This window comes from Tiliqua scincoides, chromosome 13, assembly GCF_035046505.1.
Source record: "Tiliqua scincoides isolate rTilSci1 chromosome 13, rTilSci1.hap2, whole genome shotgun sequence".
NCBI lineage: Eukaryota > Metazoa > Chordata > Lepidosauria > Squamata > Scincidae > Tiliqua > Tiliqua scincoides.
In genome coordinates, this window is record NC_089833.1 from 12,650,632 (window position 1) to 12,675,557 (window position 24,926).

Consider the following 24,926-nt stretch of genomic DNA (forward strand, 5'->3'; position numbering starts at 1 on the left):
TGATGCATCATGGGATAGTGCCACCCACTCACCAGCAATCCCCTGCTTGTCCCCTGAAAATCCATGCATCAACGCAGCGGTTCTCAAAACTTTTAGCGCCGGCAGGACCCACTTTTTCGAATGACCGTTTGTTGGGACACACCGGAAGTGATGTCATTACCCTGGGAGTGATGTCACAGCCAGAAGTGACATCATCAAGCAGGAAAGGGTTTAACACCCATACGACAGTGGCTGTCAAACCTTTTAGCACCAGGACCCACTTTTTAGAACCACTGTCTGTCGGGACCCACCGGAAGTGATGTCATGAACCTGGGAGTGATGTCATGGCTGGGAGTGACATCATCGGTTTAGGCTTCAACCCTAACCTATGATCAAAGGTCCCGTTGCACAGTGCGCTTGTGCTGTTATTCCGCAGAACTCGGAGTTCAAGCATTCTAGCTCGGAAGTCAAAGCAGAAGGCAGGCTTAGATCCCTCTCCAACCACACAACCTTCCCCCCTTTCCCCATCCCATCTCCTCACCTGTTCAGGGCAACGCACCGGGCCTCTCTCCCACTGGGAGCCCACCCTGCCCAGGAGCTCTGCACCCTGTGGCAGCTGAGCTGGGTGCTACGTGACCCACCTGAAATTGGCTTGCAACCCACCTAGTGTGTCCCAACTGTGTGTAGTTGCCTCCCCCCCCCCATTTGTGGCATTTACAACTATTCTGAGTGAGAAACAGCAGATTCCAGCAGAAAGGCTGCTTTTTCTCTGGGTACTGGCAGCCCCCACCAACATGGGACTTCAATTGAGACTTTCCAGTTCTCTGCTCGCACTCTTCGTGATGATGATGCCACACCTGCCGGGATCTATGGCAGCACTGCCTCTGACCTGGCTCTGTGGCTGTTTTAAAAAAACAAAACCCAAACAAACAACCAGGATGGGTGTTCCCAGCAGGACCCCCCCTGACTGGGATCCTGATTTCCTCACCAATCTTCTGTGACACCATCACTGAGTCACAGTGCATAAGCCCAGCAGGCTGTAATGAAGGAAAACCAAAAATGCACCTGCATCCCTCTCTGGGTTGCAGCTGCTGGCCTGCAAAGAAGGTTGGGTGACTGAGTTGCAGAGTCCAATGGAGTTCCTTGGCACCACCCAGACCGCCAGCTACTGTGGCCCTAGGAAAAGCTGTTTTCTTCCAGAGGTGGCTCCCACCAGTCTCAACCAGGACAGCTACCGAGCCTATTACCTGCCAGGCTACCGCTACCTGAGCTCGTGGAGACCCAGCCTGTTCTACAAAGTCTCTTCCTTCTGCCCCAATGAGGATGGGAGTGGGCGCCTCAATGCCCCGCTACGGCCACCCACCGTTCTGCCGGCGGTGCGATCGTCCCTGTATGCCCGCTACAGCCCCCATGACTGGTACAGAGCCAACACTAGCCAGGTTCGAGGGTCGGAGGCCTACCGACACTGGGCCAGCCGGCTGAATGCTGACTCGGGGCGGCTGATGCAAGACAAGGATCAGCTGACTCGGCAGCAGCAGGAAGACTCTGGGAAGAACCTTGGGCAGCGGTTGGCCGACATTGATTTCTGGAGGTCCGAGCTGACCTACGAGCTTGAACGGCTGCTGACCCAGACCCGTGCTCTGGACACAGCCAAAAGACGTTTGGAGTGTGCTGCAGATGAAGCCCAGGGGCCTCTGCAGGTGGGTATTGGGGTTGGTCTGGATAGTGGCTTCCCACATGTCTGGTTTAGCATGTAGCTGTATGGAGAAAATGCCTTTATGAAGGCCATTCACTTTTCTCCATGATGAGAAGGGCAGCTCCCCCCCCCCCATTGGAGGGAACCAAAGTGGTTCGGAAGCAGCTCTCCCTGTTGATAGAGGGTATAGAATGAAAGCCATTTATGCTATGGCATTAGGGTAAAGAAGCTTAATAGGGAAGGTGCTCACATGCTTAAAAAAACTTAAAAGCCATGTCACTGTCTCTGTTTGAAAAGGTTTGAAACTGCAGGCTGACAAATTGGCAGAATGTCAAGTAAGCTCTTGGCAGCAAAACAAGAGATAACAAATGAACAGAGAATGTCCATCTTAGAAAACAGTTTGCAGTTTAAAATCATTATTCTTTCAGGCTGTTTTTAAACCAAAGGACAGTGTTATTGTCTTAGCTAAGAAGCCTTATATGCATATAAGTAGGTATTTATACAAAATCTCATAGAAATGCTGAAGAAATCATTATGTTTGCTTGCATTTCACTTATTCTTCAATACTTTGAATAGTTTTGTCCCTAAAAGGTGTAACCAACATACTTTATATAGACATATAGGAGCTATTATAAGAAGTTTTAACTGTCTGATTTCATTAAAAAGGTTTAATAAAGTATAGAAACACATAATAAAAGCCATTTTAGGTTAAAAATCATTGTCAGTTTCATAGAGAAACATGGACAGCTGTTTTGCTAGCTGAGACCTTGAGGTCACAAAGTCTTGCGTTGATGGCAAAAAGAGTTGCATCTCAAAGGTAGATAAGGCTCTTTTTGGCACCAGAAAGCGAGAAAAATGAAATGTTATGAGGCTGAGAAAACATGGATTTGCAACATTGTCATACAGAAAGGTTTTGGTATTCTTATTTGGCAAGCTGAAATAGGGTTTTTAGCTAAGCAGGAGATAACAGAAACATCCATGAGAAAGTCCCTGATTGAGCTATAGTTGACAGAGAGTTGTAATTTGGCTAAAAGTAAATGAGAGAAAGGTTTCTTAAAAGAAATCTTTCCTTATAATGAGAGTTTGGCTTCTTTTGTACACCATTATACATCTTTAAAGGTACCAAGGAACAGGTTACAGATAGAATAAGGCATACAATAGCTGAAGGTCCAAGGGACCCTGCTCAACAAAGGTTGACAGAGGGCCCCACAGTGTTTACTGGGAACAGGAGAAATGACGTAAGAGAAGATAGCACAGATGGCTCTTGCAACAAATATGAGGTTGTTTCAATTAGTGTGCCAAGAGATAAAGTTCCAAATACTTGCCAAAAGGCCAGTTCTGAGTAAAAATAAGGTTACAGTGCACTCTACTGGTTGTTGAAAACTTTGTATTGTATATGTTTGAATGTATGGTTTTGCCTTATTTGAAACTTGTAACTTGAAACTCACCAATCAAATGTCTCTAAGGCTATCTCCAGCATATGAAAAGTAAAGCCCCATCTATGATGTCAGACCCCAGCCAATGAGAAGTGTAAAACTCTTCAAACAAAGGACCCAAAATGCTATAAAGGGTCTGGTTAAGATTGACATTTGCACTCAAAGCTTTGAACAGGAGTCCCTTGAGACGCCAGTTGCTGGCAACGAAATAAAGCTTGCAGACGATTACCCTGCCTACTGAGTCTTGCTTCTGAACCTTGCAACACCTTGCAACACTGTCCTCACAATTGTGAGCCCTTAGAAGCATTCTGGATTTATTAGTCATTTCTCATGTTTATTGTCTGCCTTTGTATAAAACTGTCATCAAGGCAGCTGACAAAACCACATTATCAACAAAAATACTAGAAAATAACAATTTGAAATACCATCACTAAAAATTTATCAATAAATAACACTGTCAATTAATATAACTATATTGAAACACCAGCGCTAAATAAAATTGTATAAAACCATCCAGAAAAGGCAGGCTGGAATAGAACAGTCTTAGCTGGCTGTCAAAAGGTGAGTGTTGAGGAAGGCCAGGCTGACCTCACCTGGGAGGCTGTTCAGAATTCTGGGTGACACCACCAAGAAGGCCCTTGCTCTTATGTCACCAAGCATGCATTGCGGTAGAGGCTTAGTTTCTAGTGCCTGGGATTAGGTGGGGAGAGGTGGTTCTTGAGATACTCTGGTCCTGTGCCGCTTAGAGTTTTGAAATTCAAGATCTACACCTTGGATTGAGCCAGGAAATGTATTGACAATCAATGTAGATGGTAAAGACTCAATACTCTGCTATTCAGTCAAGCTTGATGCCCAAAGCAGCTTACAATTAACTTGGATTCAGAAAAATGCATAATTATAACATGGGGGGCTCACACAATCAAGTTTTCTGGTCCATAGCAGTTGATGAGTCATAGTTTAGGCCAGCGTTTCTCAAACTGTAGGTCGGGACTTGATTTCTGGTGGGTCCCTCCAATGAAAACAGGATGATGGAAAGATCAGATAACTAATGGCCTCAAGCCCTATTCAAAAATCAGATAGATGTTAAATGCCCTGCAAAGAGCTGAGCTTCTGTAGTTTACAAACTTGAATAAGTACAGGGAGATAAATGTTTGAGGGTCTTTTCTCTGGTGGTTTTTTTCCCCCAAGTCCCTCAATGATGGGTAGTGAGAACAGGTGAAGCCTGGGTTACATCACTAAGGGCACAATCCTAACCAGGTCTATGCAGAAGTAAGTCCTATTTTGTTAATTGGGGCTTACTCTCAGGGAAGTGTGGTTAGGATTGCAGCCTAACAGCACAATCCTATCCACGCTTTCCTGGGAGTAAGCCCCATTAAACTCTAGTGAGAGTTACTTCTGAGTAGACATGCATAGGATTGGGCTCTAAGCCCCTCAAGCCTTGAGGCTAGTCATTAAGGCTGCCTCATTACAAGAAATGGATCAGGTTTTTTCAATTTATTTGTATTTATTTTTGCAAAAAAATAAAATATTACTTGTAGATAAATATGTACTTATATGATTTCTTTCTAGACCACCTTTTGTAAAGCCTTGTAGATGGGTCCTTGCAGAGTGTCATTTTAATTAGTGGATCTTGATTCTAAAATGTTTGAGAACCACTGATTCAGATTCCAGACATTTCCCTCTCTAATATGGCCTGATGAATAGTTCCAGTTAGAATCCTGGCATCATATTTTGTACCGTGAAGTTCCTGAACATCCAAGAACCATTTAATTTCTATCTTGGAGTGTCTGGAGTGTGACCGTCATAAATTAACCACCTCTAGTGGCTCCAAAGTAATTCACAAAGTGCAAAGTCACTGTTGGAGAGGAAAAGGCAGGCTGTCTGAAAGACACAGTGTGTCTGCAAGGAGATTTGAGCATGTGGACTTGTAGGCGATTGCCGACTTCTCACAGGTCAACCGTGCTGCGCTGCTAAATCTGGCCATGAGGTGGCAGGTGAATCCTCTTTAAAAAGTAAAACAGGGCAGAAAGCAGAGTCAGAGGTATTACAACCCTGCTGTAGAGCTCTGTTGTAAAACAACAGAACCCTAGAGCAGGACTCTTCTCCCTTTCTTCCATGATCCCAACTTTGGGTGATCATTTGTGGGGTAACAGGGCTACCTTTTGAAAGAGCTCACCTATAGATCTTTGGCCAAACTACCTATTTGATGAAGTTGTGTGACTGAAACTCTGCAAGTGTTGCTTCCTCCAAAAATCAGCTATGGGACATTCTCCTCCCCGAACCAGAGTAGAGCCCAGCACAAAAGGAGAGTTCCCCCTGCCGCCCCCCCATCTATTCCCCAACTTGAATTCTCCATCTCCATTATTATTAAGATGCTATCTGCCTGATTAGGAAAACTTTCTGGTGCCTGCTGAGTTTCTTTCAGCACACTGAGATTGGACAATGCATGCAGTAAACAAGGGCCTAGATAGATGTCATGGATGCCCTGCCGCTGCAACTGTGTTCTTCCTTTATCTGGAACCCTAACAAGCTGTGGATTGTATCTTAGGGTGCCCACTCAGCAGTGGAGCAACAGACTCATAACTAAGAAAAAGGGAGTCCTGGGCGGTGGGGGGAGAGTAACATACCCCCCCTCCAATTTCAGAGCTATAGACAGAGATGTTCTCTGTACTGAGAGCACCTGTATTCTCAGGTGTTCTTCTTTAGCTTCTTGATAATCTTCCTTATCATTCAGTAGTGCAGTCTACTTCTAGAAAACCTGGTTATATCGTTAAAATTGGAGGCTTACCAACTTATAGCAAATTGGTTTCCTGATCCCAGTGATAGCTGGTTCATAGCAAGCCAAAATCCTTATAGGTGTGCACCCAGGGATCTGGCCATATGTCCTTAAAAATAAATAAATAAATAAACAAACAAACAAACAAACAAACAAACAAACAAACAAACAAATAAATAATAATAATAATAATAATAATAATAATAATAATAATAATAATAATAATACAGGTATTTATATACCGCCTTTCTTGGTCTTTATTCAAGACTTTATTCAAGGCGGTTTACATAGGCAGGCTTATTTAAATCCCCGTAGGGATTTTTACAAATGAAAGAAGGTTCTTTCTTTCAAGAACCACAACATTCAGGTGTTTCTCTCTGATCTGGCTTCACATTCTGGCCTCCATCCTCCCACGCTCAGCGCAGATGGAATCGCTCGGCTTCAGCTTGTCAGCTGCTTCAAGGTCGCACGGTGCCGGTGGCCTTGAACTGGCGACCTTGTGGATGTTATCTTTAGGCAAATGGAGGCTCTACCCTCTAGACCAGACCTCCTGCCCACAGAGACCGATCACAGGAATGTCTGGAACAGTCTTCTTTCATTGCTCGGAGATTGGATTGGACAAGAAAATTGTCCGTCCCATTCCCCCAAAGCAGTTCACCATGTGAGGGACGAGGCAGAGGTTGGCCCGTTGTCTACAAATTTGCTTTGTGCTTCCTTGCAGGTCGCACTGGAGTGCTTGTATAATCGTGAGAAACGGATGGGCATCGACTTGGTCCACGACGATGTGGAAAAGAATCTCATTCAGGTACTGGGCCTGCTGGGGACATTGCATTGTTTGCAGAAGGCGGCCAAAAATTGCCCTCGAGATGTGTGTTTTCTTCGCTTGACCAAAACATTATTTCTCTTCCTTGAATTCATCTCTTGCCTATGGAAGGCCAAAGCAAGTGAAAACTTGAGGGCAGGTGGGGGATTTTATTATGGGTGTTCTTTTGTTTTTTGTTTTTAAATCAAACCCTGTTTTGAACGGAAAGCCAAGTTATTGTAGAAAAGAAAGTGGGAGTCTTGTTACAGGGGAAACAGCCAGGCACTCTCAGGCAGGATAGGAGGGTGAAAGTACCCAGTCTTCAAAGAAATAAAACCTAAATCCCTTGGTTTGGATTTTGCTCATAGTTTTTAGAAGGATTGGATTCCTGTGTCAGTTGCACATTTCGTACCAGGGGTCAGAACAACCTGGAAGTAGGTCCACCTGCAGTCCCCAAGGGAAAGTGATGTGAGATGGATAACATGAAGTTCCTCCTGCAGTTACTCCTAGGGGAGAGAACCCTTGGGCCCAATCCTATCCAACTTTCCAGCACTGATGCAGCCATGGCAATGGGGTACATAAGAACATAAGAACAGCCCCACTGGATCAGGCCATAGGCCCATCTAGTCCAGCCTCCTGTATCCCACAGCGGCCCACCAAATGCCCCAGGGAGCACACCAGATAACAAGAGACCTCATCCTGGTGCCCTCCCCTACATCTGGCATTCTGACTTCACCCATTCCTAAAATCAGGAGGTTGCGCATACACATCATGGCTTGTACCCCATAATGGATTTTTCCTCCAGAAACTTGTCCAATCCCCTTTTAAAGGCATTTAGGCTAGACGCCAGCACCACATCCTGTGGCAAGGAGTTCCACAGACCGACCACACGCTGAGTAAAGAAATATTTTCTTTTGTCTGTCCTAACCCGCCCAACACTCAATTTTAGTGGATGTCCCCTGGTTCTGGTATTATGTGAGAGTGTAATGAGCATCACCCTATCCACTCTGTCCATCCCCTGCATAATTTTGTATGTCTCAATCATGTCCCCCCTCAGGTGTCTCTTTTCTAGGCTGAAGAGGCCCAAACGCCGTAGCCTTTCCTCATAAGGAAGGTGCCCCAGCCCCGTAATCATCTTAGTCGCTCTCTTTTGCACCTTTTCCATTTCCACGATGTCTTTTTTGAGATGCGGCGACCAGAACTGGACACAATACTCCAGGTGTGGCCTTACCATAGATTTGTACAACGGCATTATAATACTAGCCGTTTTGTTCTCAATACCCTTCCTAATGATCCCAAGCATAGAATTGGCCTTCTTCACTGCCGCCGCACATTGGGTCGACACTTTCATCGTGGCAGATGAATATGTCGTGTGTGGCAGAAAAGTGAATATCAATGACCAGGTAACATCTGAACAAGGAAAGTTTCTGCTTGTAGCCATGTCGCTAGGCCCAAGTACAAGGCCCCAGCTGTAACCAACTTCTACTTAGTGCACACCAGGTCTGAGAGAACTGTGGAGGAGGCAGCTTCCCTCAGATACCAAACTACCAAGTGGGCTCCAAGGCCAACTGGATTAACAACAGGGTACAGCTGTGAACTTCTCAGGTTGGGAGGGGGAATTCTACCATGAGTAAGAAGGCTTGTGGCACGTCCACCCCTAGAATGTTCGGCTGGAACCAAGTTCTGTTTGGTGGAAGGGTCAGGAGAACTATAAAGGTGAGGGAAAAGAGGTTTTTTTTGGGGGGGGGGGTTTCTAACTTTGCCTCTGATTGAGGGGGCCTGAGCTTTGACCATTCTGGGAAGAGGGACCCAACTTGACTGCAGCAAGATGGGTTAGACTGGACTTTGGAAATCTAAGACTTTGGTGAGTGATAGTCAGAGTTAGGAGTTACCTCTTTATTGTTTTATTAGTGTTTTTACTAAGTTTTATCAGTAAAAACTAAGTAAAACTTTTTACTGATAAAACTAAGTTTTACTGATACAACACAATACTGAGTGTTGTATTGGTGTGCTCTATCCTAAATTCTAAAACCTTGACTGATGCAGTGCTGTCTGTATGACTATTCTTTAAACCTATATTCAATAAATCCTATCACAACTGGATGGATTATTGGAACTGGTGAAGTGGAGGGGACTGGTTGTGGGAGTCGGTCCAGTGTGACTGGGTGGAACCTGGAGACCTAGTACTAGCAGCCTGCCCCAAGTTTCAGGCCGAGTTCAAGGGGGGCTTAGTGTGGAGCACGGCTCAGGGGAGGGTTCCCCAAATTTGGCCTGGCTACCAGGATTGGAAGCTCTATGGTTAAAGAGCAATTGGTAACTAGAATTGGAAAGACCTGCTGGGTGTCAAGTGGCTATATAGGTTTATGGTCACTTGATTACCCTAAGGGCAATAAACAGATTACATGGCCCATAAGGGAGGGGTCATCGATTGTCACTTGGGGCGTGTGCTGCATTCTGCGGTCAGGGGTCACGGAAGCCACCTCAAGGTAAGGGGACATTTGCTCCCTTACCTCGGGGCTGCATTGTGGCTGCATTGGCACTGGAAAGTTGGGTTGGACCCTTTGACTCTTCTATGCACAGTAGTTGTTAAGGGGAAGAAAGCTCCCATGCGACAAGCTCCCTTACCCCTTTGAAGGATTGCTAACAGGTTGCTGTTGTATACTCCCAGGGTTTGGGGTGCTCAGAGTTCTTGGTTCTTGAACCCTAGAGCACTCAAGGACCCCTGTTCGGTAGTACTGCCACCACCCTGTATGTGCCAGTGTCTCAGTCCAGGGACACGGAGACCCTCTAGGCTTAATTCTATCCCTTGCGGGCACTGAGCACTTTCTTAATTAAAGCCTCAGTCCTCAAGTTACTAGTCCTCAATGAGTATTTGGTAGCTTGCTGAACGGCTAGGGAGGATTCTGAAGCTTTGTCCCCAACAGACAATGAAACAACTTAGTAAAAGGATTTTTACTTTATTAAGTACATAGGGTTATGTAAAGTTACAAAAGGTAGCAAATGCTAGAGGCATAAAACTTCTAGGAAACATTTCAGCATTAAAATAACAAATCTAACGGGCTATCTCTATTATTCCCTAACTCTCACCTGGGTCAGCTTTCTTTTGGAGATCTTTCAGCTCCAAGTTACCTATGAGGCCACATGGCCCTGGTGGACAAGGCTCTCCACCTGCAGGATGTTGCACCCACAACCTTTTCCACCAAAAGACTCAGACACACCCCTTGGGTTTTGTTCTTATACTTCTCAGGCTAACAGGATGGAGGTGACTCTGTACTTATTTAAACTGTCCAATCAGAAACTCTTGGGGACAGAATCTTCCCGAAGTGGGGCTGGATGCTAGCCCTCTCAGTTCTCCCCTCCCCACTGGAGGTCCACAGCTGCATTCCATCCTTGATGGGTATTGTACACTTGGTCTCACTCCCAGGGTTTTGGGGTGCTCAGAGTTGTTGGTTCTGAACCCTAGAGCCCTCAAAGATCCCTGTTCGGTAGTACTGCCACCACCCTGTAAGAGCCAGTGCCTCAGTCCAGGGAAACCGAGACCCTCTAGGCTTAACTATATCCCTTGTAGGCACTGAGCACTTTCTTTACTTAAAGTCTCAGTCCTCAAGTTTCTAGTCCACAATGAGGATTTTTGGTAGCTTGCTGAACAGCTAGGCAGGATTCTGAACCTTTGTCCCCAACAGACAATGAACCAACATGGTAAAAGGATTTTTACTTTATTAAGTACATAGGGTTACAAAAAGTTACAAAAGGCAGCAAATGCTAGAGGCATAAAACTTCTAGGAAACATATCAGCATAAAACAATAAAGCTAACTGGATATCTCTATTATTTCCTAACGCTCACCTGGGTCAGCTTCTTTTGTAGATCCTCAGTTACCTATGAGGCCACATGGTCCTGGCCTGAGGCAGGATGTGCACCCATGCCAAAAGACGAAGACCAAAGACGAAGACAAAAGGCGAAAGACCAAAGACACCCCTTTGGGCTTTGTTCTTATACTTCTCGAGCCAAGAGGATGGTGTGACTCTCTACTCATTTCAAACTGCCCAGTCAGAACTCTTGGGGACAGAATCTTCTTGAAGTGGGGCTGGATGCTAGTTCTCTTAGTTCTCTCCCTCCCCACTGGGGATTCCTGGGCGCCTCTCTGGCTACTGAGGTGCTACATTTATCACCTTCCATGAGTTGTAAATACCTTTCAGCTAGGATTCAAACCATTCTATGTTACTGGGTTACTTTGGTTCAGGCTTTGCAATGCTACTAGGCCTGAACTGCACATATTCATGACAATGGGTGCCTTTCTGTCTGCATAGGTGCTACATTATTACCTCCCATTGAGTTGTTAATTTTGTTGGCTGTTGTTACTCACATCCTTGCAGCTAGGAACTGCAAGTCACTTCTCTGTTACTGGTTTAGTTTGGTTCAGGCGCTGCATGCTACTAGGCCTAAACTGTACATATTCATGACAGTTGCGTAATGAATTTGTTCCTGGATCTTGCTCTTAAGATCCATGTCAGTAAATAATAAATTTCAGATGCAGATCAGTGAGACTCAGATATGATGTAATTTGAGGACCGTGTTTCCCAGCATGCAGTGAGATAATATCTATGTCTCTTATCACTAACTTATCTACAAGGACTGCAAACTCTCATGTTCTCTAAACCTGCCATCCGAAATACCTTTACTGGGGAGTCACCCTCATGGAGCACAGTGGGACTTGCCTCCAAGGGAATATGCATAGGGCTGGATTATGTGGGGCTCTCCCCCTTTCTAGGTTGCTCGTCCCACTCGGAAAGACCGTTTCAGGAAGCCAGGGAAATATTTTGCTTTCCCCCTAATTGAGTCATTAAGTTGTATGTTTTCTATTATAGGAGGTTGATGTGATCAGATCATGCCAAGATAAGATGCGAAGGCTTGCGGAACGAATTGAGCAACAGCTGAAGTAAGCTTCTTAAAAATGTAACCCCTGTATTTTGAGGCAGGTAGTGAGTTGGTTCCTGTCTGTTAGTTACCTAGTGGTCACAGTTATAGCTCAGCATCCTTTGGGTGTTGACCTCTGATTAACAGAAGACCGTTCACTTGGCAAAATTTCAGTTGCAGGAGAATTTCATGTGTCCAGGTGGTCATCTGGGGTGTACTCCGAATTCACCATATGATTGAGGAAATTGGACCCAGCCCTTCAAGGAGGAACTGGAAAAGGAGTTTGCGCTGCTTAAAGGAGGAGTTTGCACTGTTTAAAAGAAAAAAGAAAAAAGACTTGCAATAGCAATTTTTTGTGTTGTCGAGAGAGTAGAGTGTGCACCTGTTGGTATCTATATTTGTGAGTTTGGTAGGGTTCTTCTGCTGTTAGCAGACAGAAATTCAGCCACTGTCGCTTTTTCATGGGGATGCAGTGATGGGGAACATCTTCACCTCCCTGTTTAGTTTCTGCCGATTTTTTTTTCCTATCCTTTGTAAGTGCAGAAAACATTGTAAGTTTTCCGATATTGACAAAAGCATTTTTCTCTTCTTTGTAGCATTAACAGAGATGCCCAACATGCCCTTGAGAAGGACCTTGGTGACAAGAACTCTGCCCATTTCATTGACGAGAAGTGCTATAATTTGAGGAACACCTCTGACAGCATTAACTTCTACCACGGGGTGGAAAAAATTGACGGAACGTAAGCACCCTGTTTGTAATGTCTGTGGCTTAAGCAGGTGATTCAGTATTCTGAGTGCAAAGCAGACATCAGTATCAACATATGTTAAATCAAATTGAAAGTGAAATGCTGAATATCTTGCTTGAGTTTCCAGGTATTCTGTGTTTGGCATATTGATTCCTAGTGGAGAGGGTTTCAACAATGGCCTGATCCTTCCTTTCCAGTGTCTCAGTCCCTGAAACATGGGCAAAATTTAGTGACGACAACATCCGGTACTCCCAGAATGCCCGGGCCAATTCAGCCACGCTTTGCGAGGAAACGGATCATACCCTGGAAACCACATCCGAGGACATGTGGAGGCAATGGACAAACACCAACCTGGCTTTTGACGCACGGATCTGTGAGACGGCCGACGCGAAGAACAAGCTGCAGGCACAGCTCGCTAAGGTGAGAGCGCACCGTCTTCAGGATGCCAGAAGGTCAGGCAAATGCAGGGTCTGACCTTCTGAGTGTGGACGCCTAAAAGGGAAGCGTTACCACTGCACAAAGAGTGGAGCGAAGCACATTTATGTTCAGGGGAGGAGCTGCAGTTAGCAGAGTGCTACCTACCCTCTGCGCAACAAATGCGCAGCTGAGCCACGAATTCTACAGAGGGCAGAAAATAAGAACGCTTAAAAGTTAGATCATTTCTGATGGATAGAGTGGACGGAGGGATGTTATTTTCTGTCTTGCACAACACCACCACCAAGGGACATCCACTCACATTGAATGTCAAGGGAGTTAGAACAAACAAAAGAAAATATTTCTTTACCCAGCATGTCATTAGTCTGTGGAACGCCTTGCCACAGGATGTGCGGGTGGCGTCTGGCCTAGAGGCCTTGAAAAGGGGATTGGATAGACTGATGAAGGAAAAGACCATCACAGGTTACAAACTGTGATAGGTGTGCGCAACCTCTTGGTTCTAGAAATAGGCTATCTCGGAATGCCAGACACAAGGGAGGGGCAATACAAGAAGGACTAGATGGGCCTTTAGCCCGATCCGTGGGGTTCTTATGTTTTTAATGTATGAGTGGTGATTCCCTTGAAAGGAACACACTCGAGGTTTGCAGAACGAATCCAGAGCGAAACCCCTGTAGACATGCGGAACAGAAGTAAAATTCCACACTTCCAAAGCCACTTTGTCTCCTTTCTTGTGAGACTGAAGGAGGTGCTCCAATGTGCCAAGTGGCAGCGCCTCCACCATTTGTGTGCCTCTGTGGTGTGCCCCCCCCAGTGAAGTCCTGTGAAAGCAGAACATTTCAAAACAAGGGGCATTCCCATGAGGAGAGGAGGTCTCACCACACCTCCGTCTGCTTAAGGATGGGAAGCAGAGCTTACATAAACCGCGGAGGATGCCAAATTCGTACTTGTTTCTGGGCAAGGAAGGCGTGTGTTTGGCTGCCATGTCAACTCAACCCTACTCAGGCTCTGAATCTCAGGATTTCTTCGTTTTCTTTTCCTTTTGTTTTCTTCCTGATTCTTGGAACGTGGCCACAGAGTGATGCAGGCTGGTGGAACACAATCTGGTGATTTTCCCCACCAATCTGTTTGTGCCTTTTCAAATGATGCGAATTGTTTTGGTCCAATGTGTACTCACTGTGTGTAATCACAGATTACTTGTAGCAAGTTTATAAAGATACAGTTTTTTTTTCCCCTCCTCCTAATTCTTAAGATACTTTTAAAATGGAAAAGGAAAAAGAGGAGAGACTATAACCAGGCCCGCAGGATGACCTTAAAACCGCATCTGTTATAAACACTTCCAGTCAAGGTTAAAAGACTGTTGTATGTTTAGTTTGGATCATCAGTTGCTTTAAAGATCCAAATAATATTTTGTTTTAGAGACGGACAAGGACGCAGACTCCTGGCTGCTAACCAGTCATCTTCTCCCTTGGGGCACAGTAGGGCAGGAAGTTCTTCTGCAAAATCCCCATGGAAATGATTCAGAGCTACACAGGTCTCCCAATGAGGGAAATACTTCTGATTTCTCTACTGTAGGGCTGCACCGATTGTAGTTTTTCTGAGCTGGTGTTGAGCTAGGCCAGCCTTTTTCAACCACTGGGCCGTGGCACGCTAGTGTGCCGTGAGCGGTCCACAGGAATTTGGGGGAAGATCATTTATTAGTAGGGCCAGTGGGGATGTGAGCCCCCCACTGGCAGTAAGATGTGCCTTGTCAGTTGCCAAAAACCGGAGGCTGTGCCTTGACAATTTAAGTGCCTTGTCAGTGTGCCACGAGATGAAAAGGGTTGAAAATCACTGAGCTAGGCTAAGAACTGGCACCCATGTCCTTACCTCTCCATTGGTGCCCTGGTGGATAACATTTTTCCCAGGATGAGTGATTGCTGCTCTCCCCATCATGGGACAAACCCTCTCTTTTCCAAAAGTTACCCCTTTTGAAATCAGAATTTTACACGGGGACTCTTGGCGGAGCAGACCACCTCTGAAGTCTGCTCCGCCAAGAGTCCCCGTGTAAAATTCTGATTTCAAAAGGGGTAACTTTTGTGTAACTTTAGCGGTAACTGGAGCTAGTGTAACTTTCAGATTTGAGACCAAATGGGGAAAGTTGGCTTTGCAACTAGTTCTTCCAGTTGTTGTTGTTTTTAATTGCCACTGGTTGAAAAGCACTGATCCGTGGTCTCATCAATCAGGCAGGACCTATAATTTGTTTGAAGTGACAGTGAGGGAATTTAGCTCCTGGGCTAAATTTGATGTCTTCTGGAAGGCGATTAATCCAGCATGCCCTCATGGCAATGTTGGGACAAATTTTTAACTTGTATCAAAATATAAATATTTTTATAATTATAATTATGATTATATTACTATAATTATCAAAATAGACCCAAGGTGGCATTTCTCCAGCACAGTGGGGGCCATTACAGTGAAGGATCTGCCCTGACTTGCTTGGAGAAATTGACACGGTCTGGAAACGAAAGGGTTCTCACAAGGAGAGGTGGGGCGCAATCATTTGGCCCCCTCCTGCATGACCCACTAGAACAAGAGAATCTCAAGAATGTTTTCATTTGAGCAAGTCCAGCCCAAGACATCTGGATGCCTGGGGCAGCATGTCAAATAATTGCTTCCCTGGTTTGTTTTTTAAATCTGCAGACTTACATACTATCTTTCTGTAGGTAAGAGAACCTCACACCCAAGGCAATTTAGAATGTACATAATAGTATGCATCATGAAATATCCCTTACCCCATGATGTGTCAGTCTCCACTCCTCCCACACTCCAGTGCTGTAGCTCAGCACTATCCCCCCTTCCACATGCCTCTTCCTCTCTGTCCCAGTGGAGGCAATTAGGCAGACAGATGGGCACCCCCCCATCAATCTGTTGCCTGAGGTGACTGTTTCAGTTGGCCTTCTGGATGGACTGGCCCTGCATTTGAGCTACACACTCTGAGCGGGAGACTAAATATTCCTAGCTAAATTTATCCTGAGCACCACCCCGAGAATAATCAACACAGAGCAAAATTTAAGGGCACTTTGTATTGAACCGGAGAGTATTTAAAATACAGTAAGCGGAATATTGCGTTGGAGTAGAAAATGCATCTGGATTTTGTGAGAAAGATGGATGGGAATAATATTTGATTCTTATTGGCAGTCCTGTAATGTCCTTGTGGACTTTCCATTCTAAGATAAAAACGTTCCATGTATATGTAATTTTTTACCAGTGCAGTCCAGAGGAGGCGGAAACTTGTACCTCATGGTGAAGTCAGTTTGAATACGCGTCCAAATTTTGTAAAAAAAAAAAAAAAATTGCAATTTTTCTCCTTTTCCTTTCAGACACTGCAAGAAATATTTCAGACAGAAAATACAATAATGTTGTTGGAAAGAGCTATAATGGCCAAGGAATGCCCACTCAAGGTGGCTCAGACCCGCCTGGAAGCCAGAACATGGAGACCCAATATGGAGCTCTGCCGTGACGTACCGCAGTTCAAGTGAGTGCGCCGCCTGATTGCCTCCTCCCAAATATGGCTGGTTCGTTTGTCCTGAACAAACGGTGTCACTGGTAGTCAGCGGTAGTCAGTAGTTCTTAGCGCTATGTCCATGAGGAAATGAGTCATTAGCAGGGCAAGCCCATGCTGGGCAAATGTGTGCTTGTTTTGGGTCAATGAATCTGAACTCGGGTCTTTTAAAGAGGTTCTTACTGCGTTGCCACCCTTCTGTCCCAGAGGATCCCCGGTTTCCATGCTTTGTATTGTGTGAGGAAAACAAACACAAACTAGATCAGACCAGGAGCTCTGCAGTCATGCAGTTAATGGGAAGGAAGCACGCCTGAAAATGCCAAATCAAGGCTGCACGCCTTGTTAGAAACGGCACCTATTGATTTAAAAGGCCACTTCGATGCAGCTGCCGTGTCTCTTACAATATGCCGACTGCTAATTGGCTCGCAGAAATAACCAGTCAAAAGAATTAATCAAGGCTCTTTAGCTTTGCTACATACTTCATTTTCCTGGGGATCCATTATAGTAATGTGTTTTGAAGCACAGAGTTGCCTCTCCCCAATCTGCATACTGTCACCAGATACAGAATATGGAAACATGATTTGCCATTCATTTGCCTGTGTCTTTCACACTTTCCCTTTGTTCTCACCCTTTTGCTGCAAACATGCTGAGCATCAGTTGAACCAGGGTTCAGCCCTGAAACCTGGAGAGTAAACCAAAGAAGCTGTCGCTCCCTGAGCGCATTCCACGGGCCGTGTCTCTCCCTCCTTGCTGGGGTTGACCACCGTAGCCTGCTCTCACATTTCCCCCACGGTGGGGCAGAAACCATTCTGTCAATGTGGCGTTTGGACTTGAACTCAGATCCTTCTCTTTCTGGTCATGGAGCCTGTCCAGGGTTTGTTAAACCCGTCCCCGCTCTTGGCGCTGCTTTCCTGACAAAAATCCCTCTCTTCGAAACTCTCCACCCCGGAGGGAAGTGTCTGCTCGCAGATCTGGGCTCATGAAACAAGCATCACGTGAAAGAGCTCGTTTCAAATGTTTGGGACCATTCTCATTGATGTCACTTATGGAGGCTGCGGAGACTGCAGTGTGGGGCACAGCAGGCCCGATCCCTCCCTACACGACCCACACATTCTTATTCCTGCTTATGCTGTGCATTGTTTTGATTCTTTTTAAAGCCAGAGTGCCCCCTACTGTACAGTTGCAACAGTGGAATGCATAGCTGGCCCTTCTTTTAACAGCCACAACAAAAGGGCAAACACAGCCCTGCCCTTCCATGAGATGTTTCCCTTCCTTCCTTTGTGGAGCACATTCTTCCCCTCTCTTGAAATGAAGGTCAGACAAGGATATGCTGCCCAGGGCGTGGCACCTCCAATGAGGAGCGGGTTCTTTGGTTCCCGGTTCCTCCATTCAGCTCTGGAATGTTTGAAATCTTTGTAGCCCCCTTGCAAAGCCACCACATGTGATTTGCCACTGTCTTATAAGAGGGTCAAATTTGCACTTTTCCTGTGGATCATCCCACAGCCCAGCCCTGATGCCACTGTCTCCCTGGGCCGCCCCTTCCCATCAGGTAGAGAGGGGGCAGGATGTGTGTAGGACTGGGGCATTGTGGATCAATCGTTTGGAAGGGCCCAAAGAGGTGAGTCATTCTTTCCACATGCACCTGTTTCAGTGGGTGGGAGAAATAACATCTCCAGAAGTTTTTCAGCCAGAAGTGTTTGCAGATTTTGGCCCAGGATCAAAGAGCTTGCGGGCCGTCATTACAGAGCGTGCAAGCCTTGATTTCCTTAGCCCTTCTCAAAGGCCTGACAGAGGGTGCAACAAAGGTGTGCCGTGTGTTGCAGCAACTTACAGGGGGCAGATGACCTGGTTTGGTATTGATTCACAAACCTTTTCTTGCACTGTTTTTTGCCTCTGCCGTGGTTGTTTTGAATGTGGGGCCGTAGCTCAGTGACAGAGCCCCTGTTATGTATGCAGAAGGCCCCGGGTTCAATCCAGGATGAAAAATCTTGTCTGCAACCCAGAGGATTCAACCGTGCTCAGCCAGATGCAGGGGTTCCCAAACCGAGCATCATGTGCCCTCGGGCACTGTGGGCCTTTGGCAGCAAGACCACCAGTGGGAGACTGCAAATGGTGTTCGGAGGTCCAGCCCAAGCAGGCTGGCTTCCTCACGCATGGTTTTTGTGCTCTGGAAAAGCCTGTTACCGGCCTCTTGCCAGTGTTTGAACCTGGAAGTAATTGGCAGTGATGTCATTGCTGGTTGCTTCTGGGAGCCGTGCAGGGGTGTTTCAGAACTCCAAAGACTGGGAAGCGTTGGGCTAAGGGTAGAAGACAGCTGCCTCCGAGTGACATGGTAAACTGCTTTGAGCTTGCTCATGTGGGCAAGGCCAGGCTAGATAGAAAACGGTTAAATAAATATATAAGTTTTATTGCTGGTAATAGTCCCAAGAATCCTGGGAGACGCCTTCCATAATGTCTCTGGTGGAGTAACCCGTTTCTCCCTCTTGTGTTCAGGCTGGTGAACGAAGTCTTCACCATCGACGACACACTTCAGACTCTGAAGTTGCGCCTCCGGGAGGCCCAGGACACCCTCCAGCTGCTGATCCTGAACAAGTCCCGACTGGAGCATGATCTCCTGGTCAAGGCCAACTCCCTCTTCATCGACAAGGAGAAGTGCATGGGGATGCGCAAGACATTCCCTAGCACCCCCCGCCTGGTGGGCTACACCTGAGGACGACCCAGCCTGTCTTCCCAGCTCCTGTCAGTTTGCCATAAAAGATTGTAAATCATGGGAGCCATTTTGCTCATTTATTTTTTCAGCGAAGCGAAGAAAGGAAGAGAGACAGAAATCCCAATGGCAATAAACATAAACAAAACAAAATCGAAACAAGGTCACTGCTTTTCTTGCTTCCGGGAAACCTGCAAAATGGCACTTTCCATGACAGGAAGGAGAACCACAGTGCATTGTGGGAAGAATAGGGTCGGGAGCTCAGAACCCTGCTCTGGAAAGCCCCCAGTCCCAATCCCTAGGAAGCCACCGTAACCCTTTGGTCACAGGATTGGTCTGTGCAGAGTCATCCCAGGAAATGGGGTGTTGGTCATGTTGGCTTATCCAACAGATCTGTGGGCTCCACACACCAACAGGCCTTGTGTTTCTTGTACACAGGGGGATGTTGGGGGTAGGCTGGGTCATAAGAACACAAGAACAGCCCCACTGGATCAGGCCATAGGCCCATCTAGTCCAGCTTCCTGTATCTCACAGCAGCCCACCAAATGCTCCAGGGAGCACACCAGACAACAAGAGACCTGCATCCTGGTGCCCTCCCTTGCATCTGGCATTCTGACATAGCCCATTTCTGAAATCAGGAGGTTGCACATACACATCATGGCTTGTACCCCGTAATGGATTTTTCCTCCAGAAACTTGTCCAATCCCCTTTTAAAGGCGTCCAGGCCAGACGCCATCACCACATCCTGTGGCAAAGAGTTCCACAGACCAACCGCACGCTGAGTAAAGAAATATTTTCTTTTGTCTGTTCTAACTCTCACAACACTCAGTTTTAGTGGATGTCCCCTGGTTCTGGTGTTATGTGAGAGTGTAAAGAGCATCTCCCTATCCACTCTGTCCATCCCCTGCATAATTTTGTATGTCTCAATCATGTCCCCCCTCAGGCGTCTCTTTTCTAGGCTGAAGAGGCCCAAACGCCGGGTCAGGCACTGGCCAAAGGCCCATGCCAATCTTCCTGGCCAGACTGACTCCCAAACCCTTGGAAGTGGTGGCAGTGATAGCATCTGGTGGAGCAACAGAAAGCAGAAGGTCAGGAGTGCAATGAGGGTCCACAGGCTGGCCTTCATCTCAGGGTCGTCAGCAACCTGGTGCCAGGACTGCTTGTCCTGTTCTAGCTGTGGAAGTGGCCTGTCTGCAACCGAATTTGTCCTGAGGGGGAGCAGAAGCAGCAAACCTGCCTTGAAGCATGAGGAGGGAGAGCTGCTGTGATGCAATGAGAGGAGCCTGAAAGGTAAATGGTGTTGCTTGCGGACCGGGAGGTGGGATCTGATGGTAGAGGGGGCAGAGCTTGGGCAGAGGATGGGCCCTAACCTGTCCAGGAAAGCCTGGCAGTGTGTGTAGCCTGATAAACATGGGAGGAGGGCTCATCTCATAGGCTTCCAAGCCCAGCACAGAGCAGCCCCCGACTCTATTGAGACTTCAGTCCCCTCACCTTCAGGTCTGTCCTTCCCTTGAAGGGTAAAAGTTAAAACCCTGAAGCTTCCGGTTCTTGGACCTTAAGACCTGGCTGCCCTAATTGTAGCAGGACGGGTTATGGAAGGACAACTTCTCTTTCCAATCAGGAGCGACCGACCCTCAGGGACAACACGCTGTCTTCAGCGTCTCTTGCGGTGTAGCCTTGGCATGTGTCTGTCTGCAAAAATTGCAGCAAACAGGCTTGCAGGGTATCCATGGTTAAGTCATTCTTTCCTCTGGTGCCGTTGTAAAGGCGTTCTTGCACTCCAGGCCTCCTCCAGGTCCCTATATATAGCATGATGTTCAGTTCTCAAATGAAACTGCTTTGCATTTCTAAAGAGAGGTGCTGTGCTGGACATCTGCCAGTGCAAATACCGTACATGCTTCCTTCCTTTGCAATATGAATTGCTGATTCCACAGCTTGTTTGGAGAGCAGAGTTGGTTTGACGGGACCGAGGACCCACCCAGGCCAAGTCCAACCACTTGCCTGTTTCGTCCCATGGTATTTGCTGGATCATCTTAAAGCCAGGCTGTGCCAGCGGCATAGAAGCCTTTGTGTAGGTTTAGCCACTCCAACTGAGAATCACAGCATGTGATGCTAGCAGCTGCAGCCGAAAGGAGCATCACCTGCTCTGGGCCAAAGATCCTGTGACATTTCTAAGTGTGCGCGCTGCTGAGTTAAAATGGCTTTCCCACTACCCCCCTCTGACTCCTTCCACAAGCAAGGCAGACAGTTTTTTTTAAATCAGTTTCCTTTAGAGCAGGGGTGTCCAAACTCTTTGGCAGGAGGGCCACGTCATCTCTCTGACACTGTGTTGGGGGCTGGGGCAAAAAGAATTAATTTACATTTCAAATTTGAACAAATTTACATAAATTAATATATTAGAAATGGAACTTCTATGAATCAATGAAGGCCTTGCAATAGCTCAAGGCCTATAAAAGGCCTTGCGCAAAGCAAGGCCGGTCTTTCCTTCTGCTGCATCACAAACGTGAAACAGCAAGCAGTGGAGGAAGCCCTCAGCCCACAGCTCATGTGAGAGGTTGAACAGTCACCTTATGATGAGAGCACTTGCGTCGGGCAAGCGTGAGCTCCAGCAAGTCTCTGGAGGGCCAGAGTCTCATTGGAGTCTGGGGACTCCCCGCAGGCCACATTGGGAGTCCCCAAGGGCCAGGGTTTGGGCACCCCTGCTTTAGAGGAAAGAGCCCTGGAGACTCTCACGCAGCCTGCCTTATTCATCTATTTACAAATTATCAGACTGAGCATGCTTGCGCCAGCAGCCACTGGGAGAAGGAGATGGGATTGTGGTGGTAAAAAAGAGGCCAGGGGCCTCTGCATATACAACAATACCTTGACTTGAATTCATCCCTTTGACTTTCATCATTCTGCTTGTTCAGCTGTTTCAATTACAGTTGGATTTCAATGTCCGTGGGGAAGGGGAACCATTCCTGGACCCCCCGCTGATACCAAAACCTACAGACAATGGACTCCCTTGGTGAGTGCCATCAGAAGACCTCCAGATGTGACCGGATGTGCCTTCTGGTCACTGTCAGAGGTGTCAGAAAGGCACTCTGGTTTTCGTGAAAACCAGAAGTGCCTTTCTGACACCTCCAGGGGGCTTTCTGAGGCCCAAAGAAGGCTGTGTGTGGCCTCTGTGGGCCTCAGAAAGCCTCTTGGACGTGACTGGAAAGAGATTCATTCGCACCCTGGAGTCAGTGAGGCCCTCCAGCGTGGATCCGGCACTTGTGCTGAGTCAAAACTGCAGGTGCTGAATCCATGGATAAAAAGGCTCTAACTGTATAACCACATTTCAAATTTCAAAGTGCTTTTCTTTTTTGTCCAGTTCCATCCAACCTTCCACAACTTTTGCCAATGTTCTTCTATTTTTTTCTTCTATATTTGTTCATTTAGGTTTTGCACACAATTCTCATGTGTTATATAGTCACTTAATAGGCTCAGCTTTGACATTCATCCGTTTTTGACTTTCTTTCACGCTCTGGTTCCTAACCAGATGGACGTGTAAGGTATTGCTGTGATCCGGGAGTATGTTCTGCTCTGAGACCATGCTTGGCAATGAGGGAGGGCCCAAGGTCTCTTCAGCCTGTGGATCATGAGGACTAGAGAGCTGAGTGTTTTGTGTTTTAAAAATAAATGGAGGCTTTTAATGTCACATTGTGGCGCATCACACTGCGTTTTGCACCATGTTCGCAGAGTAATCTGCACAGTACACTGAGGTTGGAGTAACCTTAATTAGTTTGTAACCAGGAGGAGAAATGTAGCTCATCTGGACCACAAACTGAGCCTCTCAGCATTTCTGCTTCTTGTAAGGATCTCCTTTGAACTGCGGAGATTTCCCCAAGAGAGTCTCATCGTGATCTCGCCTCCTTCGTCTGGAGCCCTTGAATGCCATTTCTCCCAGAATCATCTAGCCACATTCTTTTTCTTCCTCAGCAATCTCAGGGTTTGAACAGAAAACAAAGTGGCATTTTGTTCCCCTTTCTGGATTCTGTTCAACATGTAGCCACTTAGCGGGCATAAGTGGGAAGGGAGGGAGGGAAAGGGCGAGGGGAGGGCACAGAGTAAGCAATTAAGATGCCTCTTAATGTTGTCAGGCTTCCCGCATACAGAACATTCTTTCACGTTTGTGCGGCGAACACCCATTTTTGTTTCAGACAAATGTTCTGAGATTGGGAAAGCCTCACTCGGGCAGAGAAATGGCAGTGTGACTTGGACAGTGCAACACTTTCCTGACAGGATCGAATCAGAACAGCACGACAATCTGTCCTTGGAGAAGGTCAGCTCCTTCACCAGCTCTTGCCTCCCCTCCCTCGCCCGGCAATCCAGGGAAGTCAGCAGGCACTGAGAAACACCCCCACTCTGAGCCCCCCCCCCAAAAAGGTTCCTTACTTGGGAAGGCTGCAGATTTGGGGAGAGTTGCCATGCACTGACAGTGCCCATCCTAGGAGCTTTGCCAGCCCTCCAAGATTGGCCTTGTCCCCGAATGAACACACGGTCCTTTGGATTTTGGAGCGGCAAACAACAGATGACAGGAGAATTCAAAGGACTTCTAACGTTTACTCGTTTGCAAACGGGACCTCCACACACATACGTGGAGGACCCCGAAGGATTACAATGATGCAGGTTTTATAGGATCTTTTAGATAGGGGAAGGGGACGAGAGGACACAAAGAGAGAAAAAATATCCAGGGGAAAATAACATACAGGCAGACACACAAACAACATTTGGCATGTTATCAGTACAGGAAGTTGACCTGAGGATGGCAATTCGATACACATTGGCAATTTGTTTACAGAGATATCGGTTAGAGGGGGTCTGGTACTCTGACTCATCCCTTTTACCCTAACCCTTTTATCCTCATTTGTTGATTGCCCTTATCTATGACTTTTCTGTTCACCCTTGGAGGCCCATACCACAGCTAGCTGGTTCTCTGAGAGGGATAGCTTTTGGTCAGAGAAGAGCCTTATGGGTGAACTGGGCATCTTGGGATATTTCCATATTGTGAGCCGGGCATATTGATATCAGCCTGGAGTCAGCCTCCCTCCCCATGTGACAACTGAATGCAACCCTGAAGATATCAAGGTGAGATTCCAAGCCACACAAACAGTGGTGGTGCCAGTGAAACAGCAGCACATGATTGCCGACACTGTCCCTGTGTGCACAGAAGGTGACCAAGACACTGCCTTGACCCTGGGAATTTTTGCACGGAGCATCTGCCTAGCCTGTTTGCACAGCTCCCTCGTCCTGTCATAGATATATTATCCGCCTGAGGGAGAGTGGAAACGGATATGTGAGCATGTCTGAGAAATGCTCTGGCCTCATCGTTTTCCCTCAGCATTATCACTTATGGATACTGTACCTGCGGCACAATCCAACACATGTTTGCACAGAAGTTACAACCAGATAACAGTACAGAGGACTGCGGCCTTCGGGCCAAACTGGTTGCGATGTCGGAGATGTTTGCAAACAGGGTCCTAAACAGAAACATGGCTAGCGATAACAGCAAGTTGTGAATCAGGACCAGAACGCTCGCGAGATGGCCTTAGGCAAGCCGCTCCGTCTCAGCCTCGGCCACAAGTCAGGGAAAACACCTGCCTACCTTACAGGTTTGTCGTCAGTACTACCTCAAGATGACATTCATTCGAAAACGGCACACTTGGATATGCTAATAATTAGATGTGTGTGTGGGAGGAAGGTTGGGGTAAAATGCTGAGCCCCTAGAACTCTCTGGAACCCTGGAGAAAGGGTGTGATATAGAAAACCTTTGGCACCAATGACTTGGCCCACATTTTCTACTGCAGTGACGTTTTAGCTTGTGACCTTCCTAGTGGGTCCTGACATGCATTTTGAAAAACACAAAGT

The 24,926-nt window shown here is 46.8% G+C and overlaps 1 protein-coding gene across 1 annotated transcript; it reads left to right on the forward strand.

The window, feature by feature from the left end:
• The first annotated feature begins 1,112 nt into the window (after positions 1–1,112).
• On the forward strand, positions 1,113–19,037 carry TEKT5 (tektin 5). Its single transcript, XM_066640433.1, has 7 exons — positions 1,113–1,679; positions 6,609–6,692; positions 11,557–11,627; positions 12,202–12,345; positions 12,549–12,771; positions 16,146–16,300; positions 18,821–19,037. The coding sequence occupies exons 1-7, from the start codon at positions 1,113–1,115 to the stop codon at positions 19,035–19,037; spliced, it is 1,461 nt and encodes a 486-aa protein (XP_066496530.1).
• Positions 19,038–24,926: the final 5,889 nt, after the last annotated feature.